This window comes from Camponotus floridanus, unplaced genomic scaffold, assembly GCF_003227725.1.
Source record: "Camponotus floridanus strain SB8 unplaced genomic scaffold, Cflo_v7.5 scaffold24, whole genome shotgun sequence".
NCBI lineage: Eukaryota > Metazoa > Arthropoda > Insecta > Hymenoptera > Formicidae > Camponotus > Camponotus floridanus.
In genome coordinates, this window is record NW_020229370.1 from 1692881 (window position 1) to 1716253 (window position 23373).

Genomic DNA, 23373 nt, shown 5'->3' on the forward strand with positions numbered 1-23373 from the left:
TAGATGTTCATTAATTGATATATAAAAAGCTATAAATTTCAAAATTAAAAATCATGAAAACACTTTGTATAATATTTTGTCTATTAAATACAAGGATAAAAAATATTCCTTTCTTTAATATTAAGGAAATATTAGCACATAAAACCTTTTTTGAGAATATATTTATAATCTTTGTTTATTTCAAAATCAATATTGCAATGCTCAGTTTTTTATTCGAATCCTGCTTTTTGGATAAATAACCTGTAATACTTCTCTACTTGTTTATTCTGTGTTAATCCAACCGAAGCTAACAGCACGACGTAGCCGAGCACAAACGTTAGTAATTTATGTTGCTTGAACCATGCCAGTAATCCTGAATTGTCAGTAGTACTGAAATAATATAATAATGATTGTATAATCAAATAAAATTTAAATATGTAACTAATGTTATATAACGTTATATAATGTTATATACCTAGTTGTATGGAGATTTTGGGTATAAACAAGTAGATAGCGTATCCTTACTAAATCACTATTTGTTACTATGAAATATTTGTCTGGTATTTTTCCACCAACGGAATCAATCAATCTATTTTGCGCACTATCTCCTAAAATATAATTGTAACAATTTATCTTTTAAATTTTAATACACTGTTCATTCATAAATATATTGTATGCTTACTTGAATCTCCTCTCTTTATATCAGGATGATCAATAAGCTCACAAAGAGCTATACAACTTATTTCACTTCCAAGAAGACTGCCTCCCCATCCATAACCTACAGGACTATAGGGTAGACTCACTCCTAATTCACTTGAAAGATATATTCCTTTGCCAAATTGTGATCTCTAAAAAAATAGCATCATTTAAAAATATCTGCTAATTTCATATAATTTTCATTATAGAGAAAAAATATTTATAGGACGAGAAACATTATTTCAATTTAATAATATCAGCATTATTATACTTTGCACATATTTTGTTGTAAACCATAATGCACAATGGAATGGAAATTTTCCAAACGGCTGCCATGATACGCATAAAGCGTCGAATAATTTGTAGCACTTGATTTCCATTTTTCTTCTATTGTAGATTGTTTTGCACTTGCCACTTGAAATATAAGATTTGGAGGTGTAACTGGCATCTCCAATGGCACTTTCTTCAATATTGAATCATACTGTAATACAAGAATTTATCTAAGATCTTATGTCATACATTATATCTTTTTGGAATTTTTTTGTCATAAATATTAATACGCAAACTTACATTTTCTTTTTGCACGCTCTTGATGTGTGGATCTCTTAATCGTATCAACACCCAATATAATAATTCTATCATTTCACTATAATTCTCATATACGCTAGCTTCATTAAGTTCTTTGTATATCAAAGGTAAAGAAGGTACTGACTCTATAGCTCTCCTCTGTAGAAAGAAAATGATATATTAATTAATTTGTAATTTTTGCATATTACACACAAATATCAGATATTGAATCTTTAACATACCAAAGCTTCAATATCCTTGCATTCATTCTTAATATACATAGGCGGAAATGGCTTCAAACAACTGTCATAACGATAAGTATTAGATGCTGCCACGAAAAGAGACCATTTCAAATCAGCAGCTTTTGGATCTTTTTCTAATAAATGTTTCAATGATAATATTTTCATTTCTAGATTTTCATCAGTTACATTGCGATCTACTTGAGATGTGTATAATATATCTAAGCCAGTCTTTGTTACATTTTTGTCCTTTGGAATTTGATATTGTTCATCCTGCTTCATTTTTGCACCTTTAGATGTTTCATTATTTTTATCAAGATATGCCATCGTCATTCATTAACTAATTACCTGTATATAAAATATAAATATAAATATATATCTGAAGACAATAATTTATAGTAATTTGAAAGAACATGTTACATGGAAAATATTTTATGTCCTATTATTTATATAAATTAATAATATATAAAAAAATTCAAAGATTAAATTAAACTTATTATTTTTCAAAATTATATAATGATATTACATATCACAGCATTAAATATAATTAAAATTAGAATTGTACATATTGTCTTTGGAATAATAACATAACGTTATTATAAGTTATGTTAGAGAAGAATATAAGGCAAGAAAAAAAATTGTTCATTAATATCAGTATTTCCAGATTTTATAGAAAAAATTTATTTTACACAAAAAATGAAAACAATACAAACCATGATTTTTACACAAACACATGTCGTTAAATGACTCAATTACTATAGAATAACAAGGTCGTGTAATAATGCACGTATTTGTTCCTCTTCCGGAGAAAAAATCGTTATATACATATTTTAAATCGTCACATATTTCAATAACGATATTTAATGATAGTAGTGGCTAAATTATTATAAAGTATGTGTTTACGACATTATGAAAAAAAAAATAAATATATAACCTCTCTGATAAAGGGAAAGAGAGAGAGGAACGATATCGAATTTTTTAATATCTTTGTTAGGGATATTCAACCATTCTATGTATTCCACTATCTAGTTTATTTATTTTTACTTATCATGTATAGATAAAAGAATTTATCATATGCGGATAAAGATAGAGCACGTATATTTCTATTTATATATTGGCATTAAGATGAAATTTTGATAAGCTGATAGTTTAACAATTATTACAATTATAAAAGAAGTCAATAACGTTTACAAGTATTATAAAATTTGAATGAGAAAAAGTAAAAAGAATTATAATATTTAACAAATTATTTTCATAGCCAAAGTATTTGATAAAACATTGTAAACAATTTTCAACTTTAAAGAGTAAAAATTCAAACTTTGCAGATTAATCATATTGAAATTAATATTCTGAATTATTAAAAAGATAAACTTCTGATTTATTCTGAATTATTAAGAAGATAAACTTCAACTTCTTATCCATTTATTTTTTACATTAAAGACGCGAAAATATCTAAATATTTGGAATATTAAAGATTCTTTTTCTCTTTTTCTTCCCTCTTTCTACGATTTATTATGATTTAGCTTATTCATATCTCTGCAATTTCTATCTGTACAATACTTACGATATCCAATATACATCTTTCGGTGCTCGATTTTCAACTTTACCGTACACTAGAAGCGTTTAGATGAGCGTTCAACGAACCGCGCAATCGTGCACGTGAGGTTTGTCAGTTTTCGGGGTGGATTAATTATTTTCGTTTCACAAGAAATTTATCATAAGAAAATAACGAACATGTCTCCAATGTTTTTCGGGACTTGTGCCATATATGTCCGTCCTGTATTTGTTTTCGTCGTCTTCGTTTGTTCCTCATAGCATTTCTCTCTACGTGCGTCGTAAATTACGTAGCGACCTTCGAGCGCGTATCCAATCGTCGATGACGTCCGAGATTTTTCAAATTTAAATCGCAAAATCGATTCAACTGTCGTTGTTTAACCTTCGGGAACGAGGTTCGGCCGAGGGTTACGCGAACGATCCGGATGTGTTGAAAAATTGTCGACTCGTTCGTTCCTCGACTCTTTTTCATTGACCATTACCGCGTTCCAAGCTGGAATTTCCAGCGCGAGAAACAAAGGATTTGACGATGTCGATGTTTACGCCGATCAAGGGACCTGGTGGGTTTAATGAGACGATATTAAATACCCCTCAGCCTCAAGCGTCGTCGACCGTTCGAAGAAAAAGCCCGTAAGTTTTCTCGAGCGGTCCTTTTTCTTGGCGAATTTTTACAAAGCGTTCGCTTAAAACTGACGTTTGATTGAGAATCTTTTTGAATCTCTTTTTTTGAAGCATCATATTTTACACAGGGACAAGTCATTCAAACTTTAGTTAACCTTAAGCAATGTTTTACAGGACAATTAATTCTAGAGATATCTTATTTCAGGTTGGAGAGCAAATTTAATGACAAGCATCGCAAAGATGGTCAAAATGTATCGTATGAAAAGCTGGCGCATAATGAACAGAATTCTTCGTTAGGTCTTCTGGGTGATATATCAGGTATATATAAATATATATGATCTTGTGCTAAGAACTTTACAATTTAAAGAATATTGACATACTGTACTTTTGTATGTTTAATTATTATCAGAAGTATTTTGTTATTTGCCACATTTAGATATTTTTTTCAAAATATGTTCTGCTTTAATCTTTTGCTTTAAGCTTTTAATTCTTTTAATCTTCGTTCTTTCTTTCTAAAAAATTTTTCTTTTTGCCATTATCTTGCTTTAAACTTTTTTAAAACATAGGATTGAAATCAAATCTAGAAGCTGTCAACTATTGATCAGTTCTTAAAACTGAACTATCTATCATTTAAAGTATATATGAATAATGTTAATATAATAAACAAGTGATATTATTGACAGGTCTCACAAATATGAGTACTACAGAAAGTGTGCAGAAATTCAATCAGAATCACAATATCGATGCAGAGCTTGAATGTGAAGCCAGAAGGCTTCTTCAAAAGTGCAGCGACACAAAAAACTCTTCTCTAACCGTAGGTAAATAGAAAAAAAGAGATATAGAAAATTTATTTATATGAATTTTTAAGATTATAATTATACGTAATTATTTTAGATATGAATAAGGAAAATAATGCCAATATACAAAATATAACAGATCATTTATCTGTTTCAAATTTTACTTTGCCAAAAGAGCCTTGCACGCTTGAATTGGATCAAGAATGCAACACTAACCGCTTGATGAATGAAGTCAGTATGACTAATGTAAGTGTTTGTAATTTAAGAATTTTATTTTATAATCAAAACACATTTTAAAAGACATAAGTTTCAGGTTGCTTTTGATCCTAATGAAATCACGGCGCGCTCATCTGGTGTCCACAATAGTGCAAAGGAACAATCTCTTTCAAGTAAATCTTTCAGTGGTATTAACTTCAGTACAGATGACATAATGATGCAAGTCAATAACAAGATAATGGAACAGCTCAATAATGAAGAATTTTTGTCTGGATCAAAGGTGGCTGAACAATTATCAATTGATGAAGTTCGTTGGCAACAAGATCGTACATATTGTATGCCACTTACAAATACAGAAATGCAGAAATTAGATCTCACTTCCTTTTCTGGTGTCATTGGACAATTAGATTTATCAGTAGAGTATGTTGTACAGTTATTTTATTCAATTTTGCTAAAATATATGCAATGATAAATGTTTAAATCACAGATCTTGTGCTGGAAGAAAATTATCTATTGGCCAATATTTTGAACGTAAATCTGCTGATCTAGCAGTATTGGGAAATAATAAACAAGTAAAACCAAATTTTGATCTTACTTTGGAAAGTTCCATAAAAAAAGGCAATTTGGAATCACTAGTTGAGTCGACTGTTTTGACAAATGGTATAATTACTATTTAATTACTATTTTTATTTTATATATTAAATTTTTTCGTAAATACCAACATATTGTGTACAAAAAAACATATTGCAGCAAATGTAACATTGTCAACGGAATCAAAGGAGGAATTTGTCACAAATGCAACAAAGGATATGAATAAAACTAATATCATAAGTCTAAGCACTATTCTTAATACTTTACAAAACGTTGATAGTGGCACGCCGCGGCGTTTAGTTGATCAGATTTTAATGGCACAGAAAAAGAAGAAGGATGCAATAGAAGAAACTTTCATGTTGCCTTCTAATAGAAAGTCTATGCTAGCAATACCTGCTGGGAATTCTAATAAATTTGATCAAGATATTCCAGAGAATCTTCCAACAAAATTATCACTAGACAGTAAAACTAAAGATGAAATTAGAAGTGAAAGTGTTAAAAATGAAACTGTTAATGTGAAACAAGAGCACTCAAGGATATTATCATTTATTTCAAATAAAAATATGAATGTAGCCGAATCTTTTACGAATATACATAAAGAAAAAATATTAAAAGAAGAAGCAAGTGATAAAAATGCAACTTTATTTAATCAAGGTGCAGGTTTGTAAATTGTGATTTCTTGATATTTAATTTAGAAGTTTACATTTTATAAATATTATATTGTTAACATTTTATAAATATTATATTGTTAACTTTGTCACAAACATAATATTTTAATATATATATAGGAATTTAATATAGATATCCATAAATATTTTACTGTAAAAGAAATTTAACATGATATTTTTAACACCCACATACACACACACATGTATATATATATATGTGTGTATAGGAATATCAGGATTAGATGTTACATTGTTACAAAATTCCAAATTCTCATTTAATGACAAATTTACTTTATTGTCATTTAAAAAGGATTTAGGAAGTTACGATGAGAGTTACAATGATTTAAATATACAAAGAAACGAACCGATAAAAGAACATTCTAAAAATATAATGGGTCCATCATTTTCTATGAATATAAATACAGAAACGGAACTTAATTTATACAGTATAATTAATTTACTTATTAAAACCGACTTTCTTTTCTAAAAAAAATAATCTAAAAAAATAATCTACGACAATTTTTTTCGATTTTTTGCAGGTAATATTGTTATCGGAAAGAATACAGAACGATTGTGCAATTGTATAATTGGCATGATAAGTGAAGTTAATATTGAACTCCTAAATCATGGGGATAGATGGATTACATATTCTTTAACATTAAAAGAAGTATTAGGAGATATGCAGAGTATTGAATTGAATATACCTCAAGATGAAATCTTAATAGAGCCTAATGGAGAGCAATCCTCAAAAGTATATTTTGATAGTTAATAATAAGTGCATAAACATAAAAATTTTCTACTATTTATCAATAATTATATATTAATATTTAACTACTACTTACAGATTAAAGTGAAAGTAATACAAATGTGTGAACAAATATTTGTAGCATTAAATATAATCTTAACAGATATGGTAACAAAATCGAAATGGTACATGAAGCACATGATCTGTGTTAACCCAGAACAACTTGAACTTGAGATTATATGTGATTCTCATAAAGAGGAACTGGATTTTCAATATATTATAAAAGATTCAGCAAAAATTCTACCAATAATATTTCATAATAAAAACAGTATTGATGTGCCTATTAAGCTTTCTATATTACATGTGAGATTATATTATATTAAAAATATTAATATATATACACACGCACAACGCACATATATAGTTGAAACAATAGAAACTTTATTATTATATTCTTAATCATTATTAGGATGGACCGAAAATGTTTAGCATTGATGGTACGTTTGATAAGTCCATAAAGCTAAATGAATCTCACGACGAACTTACTAATCTAATATTAAAACCTCATGAGAAATTTACCATTAATATAAAATGTGAACAATCTACATTGATAGGTAAGTGTCTTCTTCACATAGAGTGTGTATATCTTATGTGAGTACTTATTGAAGATACGTGACATTTTTGTTAAATAGATGTCTCACAAAAACAATTGCAACATTGGAAGAGTATACTAATTATACATGTACCATGCGATGACACCATCCTATTCCAGAAAAAAGTGCCCCTTTATGCACAGATGGGTATCTGTAAAATTCAAATCGTTGACACAGAGGTACCTATAATCGTTTCAAGACAGCAAGGCAAATTGCTAAATGTTATAAATTCGGGGAATGTAGCAACGCACGTATTCGCTACTATCGTGCCTATTGAAGAATATTCAAACTCAGCACAGAATTTTTCTATAGAACCAGATAATATATTTTTACAAATTGGAGAAAAAAACTCATTCTTAATTGTATATAAATCACAAGTTTCAGATACAAGCTCTTCAGATAACGAAAGGTGACGATTTCAGTTTCTTAATATTATAAATTTATTTTTTACTCATTCTGTCATTACATATTTTTCTGTACAGATGTGCAATGGTTAAATTAATCACCGGTAATAATGTTTATCTTTATGTGATAAGTACCGAACAAATATCGCCAGAATCAGAAAAAGAAAATTATTTACGCTGCCACACACCCAGTAATGCTGTATCTCTAAGTCCAGCAACGTCGCCACAAAGTGTAACTTCTAATAGGTCAGTTTGTATTTCTATGTAATTATCTAACTAACTCATCATTGTAATAAGTAATAATTTATGACAAGTTTGAATTTCAGTAATAATTTATGACAAGTTTGAATTTAAGTAATAATTTATGACAAGTTTGAATTTAAATAATAATTTATGACAAGTTTGAATTTATATGTAGATCCGGACCTAGCGATAGAAATTCACCAATTAGTACAGTATCTGGTGTAACTGTAGCAGGAAATATAATTCCAGTCAAGTCGACACATGCTGCCTTAATATGGAATAGTGTAAAAACAGGAAAGAATGAAATTAAAGAATTTAAAATCCGTAACATAAGTAATAATAAGATTAAAATTCAGATAGACATATGGGATGACAATAAAAGTTTTAAGGTATTATCTAAATCTATGAAGAATTATGATTGAAACTCTTAATCAATGCGAATATTTATGTTACAATTAAAAATTGAAAATCTTAATCAATGCAAATATCTATGTTATAGTTTCTTGGTGATAGACAAACTCTCAATACAAGTATGATATTAGCATTGCAACGTCAAGAGCTTAAAACACTTGCTGTTAATTTTAGTCCGTATCATACAGGTCCAGTAATTGGAAAAATCACTATTAAACATTATACAAGAGATGGTAGTGATTCTCAGCAACACAAAAAAGTATGCATACAATTTTTATGGAACATTTTAACAAATTTAAAAAAGATTATTAAATAATTTTAATTATCACAGATACCTTTATATGGATATGGCGGGTATAGCAAGATAAAAATTTCGAATATATTCAAAGATGCAAATGGGAAGATGGGAAAATCACTTGGTACTTTGTGTTCTGAAACTACAGTCTTGACTGCAGATATTACGTTACAAAATATCGGAGACTTATATTCATTTGCTAAAATCAAAGTTATACCAAAAGGTTTGAATAAATTAATTTCTTCTCTATTTTGATAATTATTAACATATTTATATTACATATTATATATTTTAAATAAGTTATAAATACATATATGTGTGTGGATATATATTTCAGTTATTTCTCCAACAATGAATTCTTGGCATGTAAACCCCAAAGAATTGATTCTCAAGCCTAAAGAAACTCGACAAGTATTAATAGAATTCTATCCTAAAAAAGAAGATTTCGCGATGTTACAACATTCGGAAGTGTCCCATGTTGCAACAGTAAACGTTACTTATGGGGATGAACCGACCCGTTGGCGAATACGCAGGTAGATGAGCGAATGTATCTAATAATCAAATTAGTATTTATTTAAATATTTAATCAAGTTAGCATTAATTTTTACAAATAATAAAGGTAAGATTCGAAATATAAAATTAACAAATTAGTTTCAATAACAATACGAGTCAAGCGTCGATGTTATGACACATTTATTTATTTATTATACAAAAAAGCATAAAACAAATAAAAATTAAAAATTAAAAAAACTTTATTTTTATTTGTTTTATACTTTTTTGTATAATAAATAAATAAATGTGTCATAACATCGATGCTCGACTCGTATTACTAATTAATTTTTAATCGCTGACAAACAAATACTTTGTTTTTTTCCCCCAGATTGTCTAATAAAATAATGGAATCAAATAATCCAACTGAAAATGAAAATGAGGCATTTAAAAATATTGTACAATCTATATGTAAAAACTTCGTTGGGGAACAAGTACCTATTGGTTTATCGATTTATGATTCCATTGTAAGTATATAGCTTTTAATGTGTTTTCTATTATTATTCATGTATTAATAACAACAAATATTTAAATAGCAAAATTTAAATGATCTTTGCACTGGAGTTCATCAAGATGAAATAATGCTTACCGTGGAAGCATGTGCTGATGATACTTTACCAGTTTACGATGCTGATGAATCACAGATGTATTATACCTTAAGTGACACTACTCATATGGATGAAGCAGATGGAGCAAGTTGTTTTACTTCTCAGTAAGATTTTTTTTTATTTATTTGTATATTATTTTAGTATATTATTATTATATACAAAATCAAATAAATATATATATATATATATATATATATATATATATATATATATATAGAGGGGGGGGGGGAATCTTTATATTTTTTAATATTAGCTTAGAAAAATTTCTGATTAAAATTATATTTTATCACATAGATCTGTGGCAGAATATGAAACTAAATGTTCCAGATTGCTAGGAGAGCAATTCACTGTAACTCCGTCCACTGTCGTTCTTCGTCCTCCAGTAGAGACCGAAGCAACTGTGACTATTTTTAGCTCGTTTAAAACGGCCGAGCCATTCCAGACCAATCTGTTAAATTCAAATTATCTCAGCGTTATTCCCACAGAAGGAATGTTACCAAGCAGACGAAGATATTCCTTAAAAATACAATGTTCGCAGAGGATAGAACGTAATATGCAAACTAAACTTGAGATTTATACAGAGAATAATAAACAAGATGTGTTAATTAAAGTCATAAGACAATCATGAATTAGAGATACATTAGATACACAGTTTTATAATCAGAATATTTATTTATATTTAATGTAATTAATGAATTTTATATGCAAAACGATATTTTATTAATGTAAACTTAATTTTTAACAAACTATGTGTTTTCTTTGTTTTATTTGTTTATATTCTTCTTACTTCGCTTTGTTTACGATTGCTTAAATCTAATGCAGAATTTGTTAATGATGAAGTAATTTTAAATTGCGTGTTATATCTTTCTTTTAAAGCTTGTATGATGGAAACCATATTTTTCACATCATCAATGCCCGAATGTAAACGCCCTTGCATTGAAAGATCTAATCGCGTAAGCATATCTTTTAAACTTCTTGGATAATATCCAGTAGAGTCGCAAAATGTATGCTTCAATTCTATCCATTGCTTGAATTCATCTGGTAATGTAATATTGTCCAAGTTACATTGATTCGGTAACATCGTTTTTAAGTCCCAATTGCCACATGTTACGAACGAACTTTTATCAGATCTATCAAAATATCCTCCTTCGATTAACCACTTGCGAAACTTTGAGAATACATCCGCGAAGCAAGGTTGATCGTCTACCATCTCCTGCATAATTCCTGTCAATTCTATGCAGAATGGTGTGAGCTTAGGATAGACCCTAGGTCTAATATAGGCGTGAAATGTATCCTTCAACTTCCAATCGCTAGTAGACAGTGCTACGCATGGTAATTCTATAATTTCCTGAGGTTGAAGCGTTACTTGCTTGTCACATGTAGCTTCAAAGTCCATTACTAGTAGATACTCAAACTTTTGCACTATTTTCTGGACACGATTTATCGTCGTTCTAGGATATTTTCGAAGGACTCGATGAGCCATGCTTGAACGAATTATATCTGTGCAATTTCAAAACAATAAAATTTAGATTAATCAAATTTAGATTAACTTTAGACAAATCAAACTTAGATTAACTTGTTGATATGTATTCCTTTAGTAATTTTATTATTTGTTTTTATTTAATCAATATATAGAAATTTATAAAAATATAAAAATACTTGTGCAAAGGATTATTAATAACAATATTTTTGACAACATTAAATGCAAGGTTAGTTAATACGTACATCGCGATTATTTATTAAAAAAAAAATAGTAAAGTGAAATGAATTTCAGATAGATTGATATTCTTAATTTAGATTGTTTAGGAGAATAATACCTTTTGTTGACAATTTCTAATAACAATTCTATTCAGGAGAAAAGCTCCAATTTTACGAGAAAAAAATGACATTACAACACATGTGGATACATATATCAGTAGATGGCGCATGCGCTTATCTTGCTGCGTGAATTTCTTAACCTTGAAAAAAAAACAGTTGTTCGTGGCTCTTGTTGTCAACATTTCAATCGAGCAATCTTTTCAGTTTTTGCCTTTGGAAAAGCATTGAAGAAATCGAGTACTTTCGTCAAAGAAGATCCAAGTAGCTCGAGTTGAATATCCGGTATAAACGTGAACTCTCGAGATATCTTGCATCATATTTATCATCGTGTGTTTGTTTTGTTTACAGTGACATATACAAAATGAATGTCAGAAAAATTACAACCGGAGAGAAAATACTGTCCTTGATAGAATACGCTTCTTGCAACTAAAGATTATCTTTGCGTTTGTCATGTGCAAAATTCATTGGGATAAGGAAGCTCGTGTCTTTCGAATGTCATAAGGAATAAATGCACATGAAACATGCCTGGTGGCAGACGAAACGCTGCCGGTCGAGCTGGCCCGAATGGCAGATCCAGCAATAATTACGCTGGATCTGCAAATATCAATGGAAGGAGTAACAGCGGAGAAAGAGCGGTCGGAAGTGGCGTTGATGACAGAAGGATCGATGAGATTTACGGCGGAAAATCTCTGGCACCAAAGCACGTTCCCATACCCGTAGTACCGGTCGACGGACAATTGACCTTTGAAGCTTTATCCTTGGCCATCTCAATCATTGCAGCTTGTCTGCAACTGCTGAATCTGTACAGAACTGTATGGTGGTTACCACATTCGTACAATAATTATAGTATGGTACGTTATAGTATGATACTTTTGCATACAGAAAATTATATAGGCACCGACATTTTTATAAATAATAATTCTAAAGAAGATACAGATTATAATATATTGAGATAATTAAAATTACCCTAAATTCTGTTTCAGAATTTTTATTTGATAGATCCTTATCTGCTGATATTTATTTTTACGATGATGGCACGTAGATTTGTTTATACATTGTTACGGCAATTCATTGATACGTTATTGCCAGTTCGATGGTTACCTGCAATCCAAAAGATTATGAGGTATTGTATTATGATTCATTATGGGGTAACTTATATTTAATGAAATGTGTGCGAAATTTTATTAAGGTATTTTAATATTTATATAATTATTTCAGAATATCTCTATTAATTACTGTGATGAGCATACTGTGTTGGTGTCTGTATCACATGGCTGAGAGGCATAACTCTATGAAGATCTTTTACTTGTGTTATCCGTGTGTTTCTTTTTTTACCATTATATATTAATATATTAAATAATGTCTCATTATCTTTATTATTTATTATTGTTAACATTTATATATATTATTGTAATTCAAACTAGAGACATATTGCTTATAATATCCATTTGTTTCAGAAGTTTGTCAGTATATTTTGTCATGTTTGGAATAAGCGCAGCGCCATTTTTCGATATTTCTTCAACATTCTCATGTGGAAAGGAAGAACGTAAAACGAAATATCTATTAGGCAAGTATCTATCACATTTCAATCACACACTTCATCTATTATTAATTAAAAGTTTAATGATAATTTTTAAAGTTTATGATGTCACTTTTCTCGCGCGCAGATAAACCTTTACACAATTGCTCGCTAAATGCGTCGGCCATCCGGGCGGAAGTATTCACCTTGAGATCTGATTTCAACCGACGATTAAAGCGAGCTTTGTTCTCATCCTCCGGTAGTGCATACGTTTGCGGAATCGCGCCCATCATCTTCGTACCTCCGCACTTACATTTCAATATACCATGGGTGGTGCAGCACGTAATTTTATTCTGGCTCGGACGGATAAGCGCATGCTTTGCTCAGTCTTATCCTGTCAGGTGAATACACTCAGCCGTAAGAGCTATTTCTCTAACCGAATTCAATATTCGAGAATATATGAACATTGTTCGTTGATTTCTAGATATTGCGATGTACTGCACAGGGCAGCGCTGCACTTAGGCCGATGGGTTAAAATAGAAAACCGAAATAATCACATATACGCCCAACCGTGGAATGATACGGTATTGTGGCCGCACGGATCGATCGTAAGGCATAATCGTGAAATTTATCGTTCCGAAGGTTTATGTACAGCAGCGGAACCGGGTAATCTAAATCACTATAGATTCCATGTACGATCTTATGTTATTGCCATAAATAATGAAAATTATTATACACTTGATATACTAATTGTTATACATCTTTCTCGCATAGGCCTTATTCAATAATCCAACAATGTTGCTATGTTCACTATTGGGACTGCAGTTGTTATTGGTGGGCGTTCAACTACTTATTTTATTACGGATAACCGAGTGGTATCAAATACTTTCGATGACTCTGTTATTGATTATAAATTATTATACTTTGTTCAAAGTAGCGAGAGATTATTTAATATGTTGGAAAGTGTATCGCGCTGAACAAATAATTCAAGAAAAATCTCAAATGGTTGTAAATCCAGTTGCTCAATAAGATACAAAAAAATTTCTCTGTAATATTTATTTTATATTTTTATTAAATTTATTATACTAAAACAAAAAAAAAATTTTGAATATATCAATGTAGAAATATTTATACGAAAACTTAAGAACTTGCACATTTTAGAGGTTTTTATTGAATAAAAACGAACGCAATAATATATTAAAGGCATTTATTTCGAAGAATAACATGGAAAAGTATTAAACCAAGACTAACTGATATGGAAAAAATTTAAGATCTTAAATTTCATATATATATCCAATTGTGAATATATTTTTAAAAATGTAGGCGTTAAATATATTTAAAGTGTATATATTAGAAGAAATTTTGCTTTTTTTTTATTAAACCAACGAAAATATATAAACATATTCACTATATCAGCTAGTTGATCTAATAAAGTTAAATGTTAATCTAATGCAAATGCTCTATATAATAATATATAGATTAATATATAAAGACATTAATCAAGCACGGTCTTAAAAAAAAAAAATGTGCAATAACTTTATATTGTTCACGCGCGGTTATAATTTAATAAGCTTGGGAAAATACTAATATAACATGCATATATATGAATGCATAATTAATTTTGGAAAAGAGTGCGTGTAAATTCTATATAATCCAACGCTGCTGTTATCGGTCGTTCCGATTTTGGATCTACATAAGGTTTCATACGAGCGACGCAATAGTCGGCCATCTCTTTTGTGAGGTTCTAAAGAAATAAAAATATAAATATTTAGTAAATTATTATGGGAATGGATGTATAATTCATATTTCTGAATACTCTGCAATATATTTGTACTTACAGCATATAATTCCTCCTTCGTGACATATGGTCGATCTGCTGCGGTGATGGCTCGGAAAGCGTTCTCTATTTCCTCCGAACTTTGCACATTCTCTGTTTCCTTGCTGATCATAAACGCCATGTATTCTTGCAATGATACGTAGCCATCTCTATTAGGATCTACGATGTCTGTGAATATTAACATTTATATTAAAAATTGATATCTAAAATAATACATCTCAGAAATAACAGAGAATTAAAATAAACAAAACCTAATATGTTCTCGAATTCTGGATCAGGTTGTCCTTCTTCCATCATGGGCAGATCATAACCCAAAGCTCTCAGGCACGATTTAAATTCTTGATGATTTAGACGGCCGCTCTTATCCTTGTCAAAGTGTTTGAACATCATAGAGAATTCTTTGAGTGCATCTTCAGACACACCGGATTGATTTCGGGCTTGTATCTGCTGTTCCAAATTGTGTTGCATGCGCATCCCTAATTGATCCAATTGGTCCCACTGTTGTGCCAATCCCACGGTACTATGCTCCGTATAACGATTGTCCAGAATTAGATGCTCCTCAAGAATAGCTCCCAGATCTTCGATCTTTTTCAAATCTTGACGACGTGCGCGCACTTCTTGAGTTTTTCGCTATAAATTTAATTTAATGTATATAATATAATTTATATGTAATATAACCATAATGATGATACATGTGTTTTTCTAATTTAATTTTTATAATTTAAATATCTGTTTCAATTACACAAACCTTGGTAGCTTCCAGTTGCTGTTCTAGAGATCCGGATCCTTCCATCATGGATGTTCTAAGAAAGAAGATAATTTACATATTTTTATTTAAAGAAAAGTGGATAAATATTTTTTTTCAAAACCGATGCAAACCTTGTTTCCGCGAGCCATTGATGGAAGGCATTGGCGTGCTTGGCGAATTCCTTACGTAATTTATCATTCTCTTCCTGTCGCTGTGCTTCCTTTGCGAGTTCAACATCACGTTCTTTAATTATCTTCTGCAAATTACGCCAAGTATCCTCCAAAGCCTCCATCGTGAACCATGTATACGGATTGGGTCCCACGTTGAAGTTCTTGATTTGTCTATCGAGAGCGGCCAAGGCTTGGAAATCAGCTTCAGCCGAGGACAAACTGGCTTGGAATTGTGCGTGTGCCTCGCGAAGAGCGCGAATCTCTTCGATACTGTTGCAACGCACCGGATCCGTCAAGTCCTCCTCGGCGTTCTCGAACCAAGAATTAAAAGCGGATGCCTTTTTCGCAAACGTCAGATACAACTCCTCGATTTGTCTAAATTGATCCTGCATTCTCAGCAAACGCTGTTTCCTCGCATCAGAATCGGCCAACAATTTCTGCCAACGAGCGATGACATCGGCATGACGTTTTTGTATACTGGGTGTCTGATCGTGGCCGGAATCAACGAGCATTTCTTTCAATGAAGTGATGTTCTGAATACCTTCGTGCTCAAATGCATGGAGACCGGCATCGAAAGTCTCTTGTTTCGTCAGTAGAGTCTGTACAGTAGACAGATCTCGGCCGAATTCCTCGGAACGCACGTGAGTTTCCTTGTCGGCGATCCATGATTCGACTACATCGGCCTTCCACATGAACTGCAAGTATGCTGAATTATCGTTCAACCGCGTCTTCCTGCGGGCTGCGAGAGCTCCAAGTTGCTCTAATTTGTTACGCAGCTGCGCGCATCGTTGACCAATAGCATCCGCTCGATGATTGCCAGCTTTGATTAGTGTCTCGCCAGCCTCGCAAATATCCTTGCAACGTTCACCATGAGCCGCGAAGTCAGTTTCAAATGCATCATGCTTTTTCAAGAGACCTTGAACAGCAGCCATTGTATCGCCGTAATCTTCAACGGAGAGTAATTGTTGCTTCTCCGTAATCCATGCTTCTTCTTCTTCGACTTTGGCGAGGAACTGCTGATACGTTAAGGATTCGTCCAACTTTTGTCCTCTAGTGGCAGCTAATTGCTTCAATTCGGCCCACGCTTGATTGAGTAGTTTTAAACGTTGCTCGATTTCGGGTACTCCTAGATTTGAAACATCCATCAATTTCTCTCCCGCTTCTTGAACAGCTTGTATGGCCGGTTCGTGGCTACCGAGTTCAGCTTCTAATCTCTTATGTTTCTTCTTCAAGTTCTGCACGCCAGTAAGATCACGGCCATAGTCATCCGATCCAACGAGAAGCTTCTTTTCCTTAATCCAAGATTCTTCGTCGGCGATATCACGGAAGAATTGATGAAGAGTGTTGGCCTCATTAAGTCTCGCCTGTCTATGCGCGGCTAGATTTCTTATTCGCTCGTAACGCTCGTTTATGCTTTGCCGTTTTTCCTGAATACCAGCGGCATCAAACTGACCGCTCTCAATCAACGAATCGGCTTGCGCATTCATATCTTTGATCCTTTCTTCGTGCGCTTGTATGTCTGCTTCAACAAGTTGATGCTTTTTCATGAGATTCTGCACTGAGGCCAGGTCTTTGCCGGCGTCTTCAGACGTGAGCAAACTCTCGACTTCTCCGAGCCAGAAATCGAGATCTTTCACGGCAGCGATATAAGTACGTTGCTTATTAGCTTCCTTCAATTTCATGGACTTCTCCGTAGTTTTCTGCGTGAGATATTCCCACTGGTCAGCGATGGACGCCAGTCTCTTTTGAACCGCATCCTCCGAGCCGGCACACTGATGCTTCTCGATCAGATTACCTCCCATAGCGAGCACGGATTGAATTCGGTCCGCGTTCGCGGCTAATTCGGCCTCGAAAGCCTGATGTTTCTGATGCTTCGACTGTATATTGGCGGGATCCTTGTAATTCTCCTCGGTAGCCAGTTGAAGTTTCTCGGCGATCCAATTTTCCATCTCATCAGCGTCACGGGAAAACTGTTGCAAGGTCTGAGATTCGCCTAGCTTAGAGCGTTTCTCAATAAGAGCGTCCTTTAAATGCCGCCAGCGATCCAATACTTGGCAACGTCTTTCGTCGATAGGTTTAGCGGCGTAATGTTCCGCGGCGATCAGCTGATCGGCTAGAGTTTGCAAAGTAGCAATCTTCTCTTCGTGCGCATTAATCGCCTTGTCGAAATCTTCATGTTTCTTGATGAGAGCTTCGACATTGTCGCTGCTGTCTACCGCATCCGCGCTGCTAAGGAAAGCTTCTCGTGCGCTCATCCAATTATCCGCCTGCTCGCAATCCCTGCAGAACAATTGCAGCTCGAGGTTCTGATCAAGCTGCATACGCCGTTGAATCCAGGCCTTCTCCAGCTCTTGTCGCGCCTCAGCCATGGACTCGAGTTTTTCCAATATTTCCACACTGGCGTAGTGGCTAGATTGCAATAGCTGTTGGCCGAACAATTCGAACGCTTGGAAAGTACCCGCTCTGGCGTCTATCTCCATTCGATGCTCCTGCAAAAAAATGAAAAAGATTTATTAAAGTAAAATCATACGTGGCTCATGTTTTCGGGTTTTTTGTGTCAATATGCAATCCTGTTTGTTATGTACGATCAAATCCATTCGGCAGTAGATATTACGATAAGCAGAAAGGCAGCAATTACGCGAGAAGCATCGAAAATATTCAAACTGTTAATAGGCAGTACTTTTATTGCAGAAAACATCGGCAGCTTCCTCTCGTAAAAGAAAAAAAAGAACAAAACATCATCAACGAGGCGCGAAGATTAATTTTAGACATTCTCGCCAGCAAATCCGCGACTTCCTCGATACATGCTCAAACGTTCTTATATACCTCTGGAAGTATGCCGTATCGCGCGTCTATCTCTGCTCTGTGATTCTATAATTTAAATGACTCGTAAACGATTCGGCAGATGAGTGATGTATGATTGTATTCGATGCTGCGATGGAGAATATATATTTTACCTGGTGACGTTCGAGCAACGCCTCGGCGCCCGTGACATCTGATGCGAGTTCCTCGGAAGCAACCAAGCCCATCATTGAATTAATCCATGCCATTAGATCGCGATAATCGCTGAGGAATCGTTGCAGATCATACGAATCGAGAAGCTTTTCCTTTCTACTGTTCGCTTTGGCTGTCAGTTGAGTCCATTCTTCGTTGATCTCCTTCTGTTTGGCATACGTTTGCTCGGCAGTTTCCGGATGCGATTGCATTAAGCGATTAGCTGTTTCGTCGAGTTGCTTGATTTTATCTCCCAGAGCTGCCAAATCTCTCTCCAGACCTTCGTGCTTACGCTGCAGAGCCTGAACGCTACGCAAATCCTTGCCTAGATCGTCGTTATTCAGCGCTGCGTCTTTCTCGCGAATCCAATCTTTGGTTTCGTCAACATCGCGATGGAATCGTTGCACTTCATGAGCAGAACCCAGTTGATTGGCACGTTCCGCGGTGAGGGTTTGCAGACTGGTCCATTTCTCATTCAAATCTTGAATCTGCGTCTGAATTTTCAATGCCGCTTCCGTCTGCCCAAGACTCATCAGTTGTACGGCAATTTCATTCATCTCAGCCAAACGCACCTCATTCGCTTTAAGATCGGCTTGAAAATCGTCGAACTTTTTCTGCATTACTTCCACCTGTTCCAAATCTTCGCCCACGTCCTGCACTTGTGCGTGATTTTCCTTGTCTTTAATCCAAGTGGCCAATTCCGCGGCCTCTCTCACCAACACGTAAGCTTTGGCCGTTTCGTTGAGCTTATTTTGACGTTCGCGTGCCAAACGCAAAAGATCATCGTACTGTCCCTGAATCTGCGCTTGTCGTGCGGCGATTGAACTCTGCTCTCTAGCCAAGTTCTGCTGGGACGCGCTAAGACCCGCCTCAGGCTCCACACGCTTCACGTATGCCGCTGGTACGAAACCTTGACGATCGTTTACTTCGACTTTCCACCAGTCTTTGTTGTTGGAGTTGAGAAGAGTCAGAGTGTCGCCCTTCTTCATAGATACTTCTCTAGGAGACTTCTCGGTATAATCGTAAAGAGCGACGACGCATTCCTTACCGGTGATGTCGATTGTAGGAGTCTCTTGCTGTCTGCACGCCGCAGCTTGATCTCTCAGTGCCGCGATGGTGCTCGCAAACGCTTCCAAATCGCTGACCAAGGCCTCGTGCTTCTTTAGAAGAGCTTCAGAGCTATCTTCGTCCTTGCCGTAATCGCCGTTCATCACTATAGGACGTTTCTCCTTCATCCACGATTCAGCTTCGTTCGCATCGGCAAAGTATTGATGCGCCTGCAACGAGTCGTCCAGGTCGTTCTTACGTTGCCGAGCCTTGTCTTTCAGCTGTCCCCAGTGTTCGTCCAAAGCCGCCAATCGTTGATTGATCTCTTCAGCGGCAAAGTGTCCCTCTTGCAACATCGTTGAACCCGCTTGGCATACCGCGGCTACTCTCGGCTCGTGATTATTAATCTCGGCTAGAACAGCTTGATGTTTCTTCTGGAGGTTTTGTACGCCAATTAGATCACGGCCGCGATTAGTAGACGCCGCGACTGGTTCTTTCTCGCGAATCCACGCTTCCTCGTCCTCGATATCTCTAAACAACTGTTGCACTTGAAGGGAGTCCAAAAGTCGTTGCTTTCTCAAACTCATGGGACGTTGTAAGGCGCTGTATCTAGCTTGCAATTGCTCCTGCTTAGTTCTAATGTTGTCGGCATCAAAGTGGCCCGAGTTGACGAATTGCTCGGCTGCTTGAGTAATACTGTCTATCCTGTCGGCATGAGAGCCCACATCGGCTTCTAGGAGCGCGTGTTTTTTCTGCAAGTTTTGAACGCTAGTTAGATCTTTGCCATAATCTTCCGACATGAGTTGTCCTTCTACTTCCGAAAGCCACAGTTCAATGTCTTCTACCGTTCGATTGAATTGTTGCTGCTGGGAAGCCTCCTGTAATTTCGCGCCTTTCTTCTCAGTTGCCCGCGCCAAACTTTCCCATAATGTCACAATCTCATCTGTACGAGTGCGTATGCGATCACTGGCATAGTGATCGCTTTCGATCAACTCCTGGCCAGTAGCTACCATCTCTTCCATACGTGTCTTGTTCGCGTTCAATTCTTGTTCGAAATTTTGATGTTTCTGAACCTTACCGTTCAAATTTGTTGGATCTAAATAACTGTCGTCGGTAGCGAATTTGAGCTTCTCGTTAACCCAGCCTTTGGTTTCGTCGCAGTCCCTCTCGAACTGTTGTAGTTTGTACGCATCCTCCAGACGACGGCGTCTCTGAGCCGATTTTTCGAGAAGAATGGCTCTTCTCTCCAGTAATAGTTGCCGCCGTTGCGCCACATCGTCCGCAGCATAATGCTCGCCCTCGATTAATTTTCCAGCGAAGTCGTCAAGCACTTTGATTTTCTCCTCCTGAGCCGCCAAGGATTTGTCAAAGTCTTCGTGTTTCTTAATGAGCGCCTCTACACTGTCGAGGGAATCTCCTAGATCTTCATTGGCGAGAAACGCTTCCTGTTTCGCCATCCACGCGTCAGCTTGCTCGGTATCTCTATAGAACAATTGTAAATCCACGCATTGTTCATACAAGATGCGCCTCTTCTCCCATAGACTCAAGAGGGATGACTTATCATCGGCGAGGGAGTTTAATTTCCGCGCCACTTCCTCGGCAGCGTAATGCTTTTTCTCCAACAATGTATTACCAGCCAATGTGGTTGCATCGAAGCTGTCGGCTCTAGCATCGATTTCTCCTTTGTGTTCCTGATGTCTGTCGACCAAAGCTTCAGCGCCCGCTACATCTTTAGCTAGTTCGTCCGCAGAAATGATGGCTCGCATGTCATTCATCCATGACACCAAGTCACGATAATCAGCTAAGAAGCGATGCAGATAATAGGATTCGTTGAGCTTGAGACGTCGCTCTTTCGCTTTTGCGGTAAGACTTTCCCACGACTGCAAGATCTCGGCGCGTTTAGCTTGAATCTGCTTGGAGTGGTCGGCTTCATGTATGGCGGCGAGACGATCGGCTTCTGCGCCCAGTGTATATACTTTATCTTCTAAAGCAGCCAAATCGCGTTCGATACCTTCGTGCTTTCGTTGTAACGTCTGGACACTGGCGAGATCTCGACCGAAATCATCAGACGATAGAACAACATCCTTCTCCGCGATCCAAGCCATGGTTTCATCGGCGTCGCGATTGAATCTCTGAATCTCGTGAGCCCCGAAGAGCTTCTCCTGTCGTAGAGTGGCCAATTGCTTTAGTCTTTGCCAAGATTCGTTGAGTTCTTCCTTTCTGCGTAGAATGGTATCGCGTTCGGGATGTCCATCTAACAGCAATTTATCTGCCAGCTCGTTCACCTCTGTGACTCTGTACTCCTGACTGGCCATGTCCTTTTGGAACTCGTCAAATTTCCTTTGCAGCACTTCTACGTGCTCCAAATCATGTCCAAACTCATCGGTTGTTACAAAAGCTTCCTTGTCATGAATCCAAAACATCACCTCGTCACACTGACGAATGAACTGTACGAGAACTAAAGCCTGCTGTAACTTCAGACCCTTGTCAGCCAAGCGGGACAACAGTAACTCCCATAGGCGATGTAGTTCCTCTTTAAATAATTAGGTATATTACATTAGATATAAACAAATCAATTTACCACATATTCAATAAAAATGAGCTTTTTCTATTAAAAATATTATACCAAAGCATTATTTAAGGACGCAACAATTTGAAAATAATTTATAGTTTGTATAAAAATCTAGTTGTAAATATTAAATTCATATTTTTGCAAATAAATAAAAACTTGACAGTATATTTGATAGATAGTATATATTTTTACAATATATTCAAATAATCGATAAGATAAATTAATATCTCTAGTACTTGACGTACCCAATCTTTTGCGAATTACATCGCTAGCAAAATGATGTTGCGCAATCATTTCAGAACCGGTATTATCGAGCAGCACAATAGCGTTTGAATGAGCAGCAACTTCTGCTTCGAAGGCCTGATGCTTCTGAATCTTTGCCTGTAGATTGGTCGGATCCTTGTAACTTTCGTCCGATGCCGCCTGGAGTTTCTCGTAGATCCATCCCTCGAGTTCGTCCGCATCTCGCTTAAAATACTGAAAATCAATGAGCAAAAATGAGTGTCGGGACGTCAGCTGTCAAACGTCAGAAAATTATATGTCGATCATCGAGGACCAAGTGGAAGAAACGTACTTGAAAGCGACGGGAGTCCTCGAGCTTGTCCCGCTTGTTGCGCGCCTCTGCCTTGAAGTTGGCATATCGTCCCAGAACCTGCTCTCGTCTCTCCTGGATGTCCTCAGGATTCTCAAGAATCTTCACCTCCTTAGGCGTAATCTGGTCCATGGCTGGACGAAGTAGCCCACCGACTACTCGTGTACAAAATGGCCACTGTGGGGTGTGGCAGGATCAATTCCGTCGTCGGAATCGATAATTGACGTTTCGCGCAGCCAC

General features: G+C 35.3%; 5 protein-coding genes across 8 annotated transcripts; 2 read left to right on the forward strand and 3 right to left on the reverse strand.

Moving 5' to 3' along the window:
• Window positions 1–91: 91 nt before the first annotated feature.
• Window positions 92–3225, reverse strand: LOC105256994 (mono [ADP-ribose] polymerase PARP16). Of its 2 annotated transcripts, none has more exons than XM_011267324.3 (7): window positions 3046–3225; window positions 1485–1829; window positions 1246–1401; window positions 947–1156; window positions 662–827; window positions 455–587; window positions 92–369 (listed from the first exon to the last, which is right to left on the reverse strand). In XM_011267324.3, the coding sequence occupies exons 2-7, from the start codon at window positions 1812–1814 to the stop codon at window positions 210–212; spliced, it is 1155 nt and encodes a 384-aa protein (XP_011265626.1). In that variant the 5' UTR covers window positions 1815–1829; window positions 3046–3225; the 3' UTR covers window positions 92–209. The 2 variants fall into 2 exon arrangements, with proteins under 2 accessions (XP_011265626.1, XP_011265625.1); XM_011267323.3 differs by lacking the exon at window positions 3046–3225 and adding an exon at window positions 2195–2394.
• A 100-nt stretch (window positions 3226–3325) lies between these two features.
• On the forward strand, window positions 3326–10543 carry LOC105256990. Its single transcript, XM_025408978.1, has 20 exons — window positions 3326–3665; window positions 3862–3974; window positions 4340–4474; window positions 4551–4699; window positions 4767–5089; window positions 5157–5329; window positions 5420–5920; window positions 6156–6374; window positions 6468–6679; window positions 6773–7036; window positions 7143–7287; window positions 7366–7735; window positions 7809–7976; window positions 8149–8362; window positions 8473–8643; window positions 8716–8902; window positions 9017–9212; window positions 9560–9695; window positions 9765–9940; window positions 10131–10543. Exons 1-20 carry the CDS (start codon window positions 3565–3567, stop codon window positions 10462–10464), a joined length of 4287 nt encoding a protein of 1428 aa, XP_025264763.1. The 5' UTR covers window positions 3326–3564; the 3' UTR covers window positions 10465–10543.
• A 22-nt stretch (window positions 10544–10565) lies between these two features.
• LOC105256992 (ERI1 exoribonuclease 3) lies at window positions 10566–11744 on the reverse strand. The gene is made up of 2 exons (XM_011267318.3): window positions 11654–11744; window positions 10566–11336 (listed from the first exon to the last, which is right to left on the reverse strand). The coding sequence occupies exon 2, from the start codon at window positions 11317–11319 to the stop codon at window positions 10609–10611; it is 711 nt and encodes a 236-aa protein (XP_011265620.1). The 5' UTR covers window positions 11320–11336; window positions 11654–11744; the 3' UTR covers window positions 10566–10608.
• Window positions 11745–11774: 30 nt separating this feature from the next.
• On the forward strand, window positions 11775–14235 carry LOC105256993 (transmembrane protein 39A). Of its 3 annotated transcripts, none has more exons than XM_011267319.3 (8): window positions 11775–11936; window positions 12003–12505; window positions 12638–12777; window positions 12873–12971; window positions 13112–13221; window positions 13322–13574; window positions 13658–13865; window positions 13948–14235. In XM_011267319.3, the coding sequence occupies exons 2-8, from the start codon at window positions 12176–12178 to the stop codon at window positions 14200–14202; spliced, it is 1395 nt and encodes a 464-aa protein (XP_011265621.1). In that variant the 5' UTR covers window positions 11775–11936; window positions 12003–12175; the 3' UTR covers window positions 14203–14235. The 3 variants fall into 3 exon arrangements, with proteins under 3 accessions (XP_011265621.1, XP_011265622.1, XP_011265623.1); XM_011267320.3 differs by having other exon boundaries at window positions 13115–13221; window positions 13948–14234; XM_011267321.3 differs by having other exon boundaries at window positions 11777–11936; window positions 13658–13839; window positions 13948–14135.
• A 442-nt stretch (window positions 14236–14677) lies between these two features.
• LOC105256989 (spectrin alpha chain) lies at window positions 14678–23265 on the reverse strand. The gene is made up of 8 exons (XM_011267316.3): window positions 23116–23265; window positions 22787–23018; window positions 18886–22502; window positions 15890–18417; window positions 15759–15813; window positions 15262–15640; window positions 15012–15178; window positions 14678–14917 (listed from the first exon to the last, which is right to left on the reverse strand). Exons 1-8 carry the CDS (start codon window positions 23263–23265, stop codon window positions 14789–14791), a joined length of 7257 nt encoding a protein of 2418 aa, XP_011265618.1. The 3' UTR covers window positions 14678–14788.
• Window positions 23266–23373: the final 108 nt, after the last annotated feature.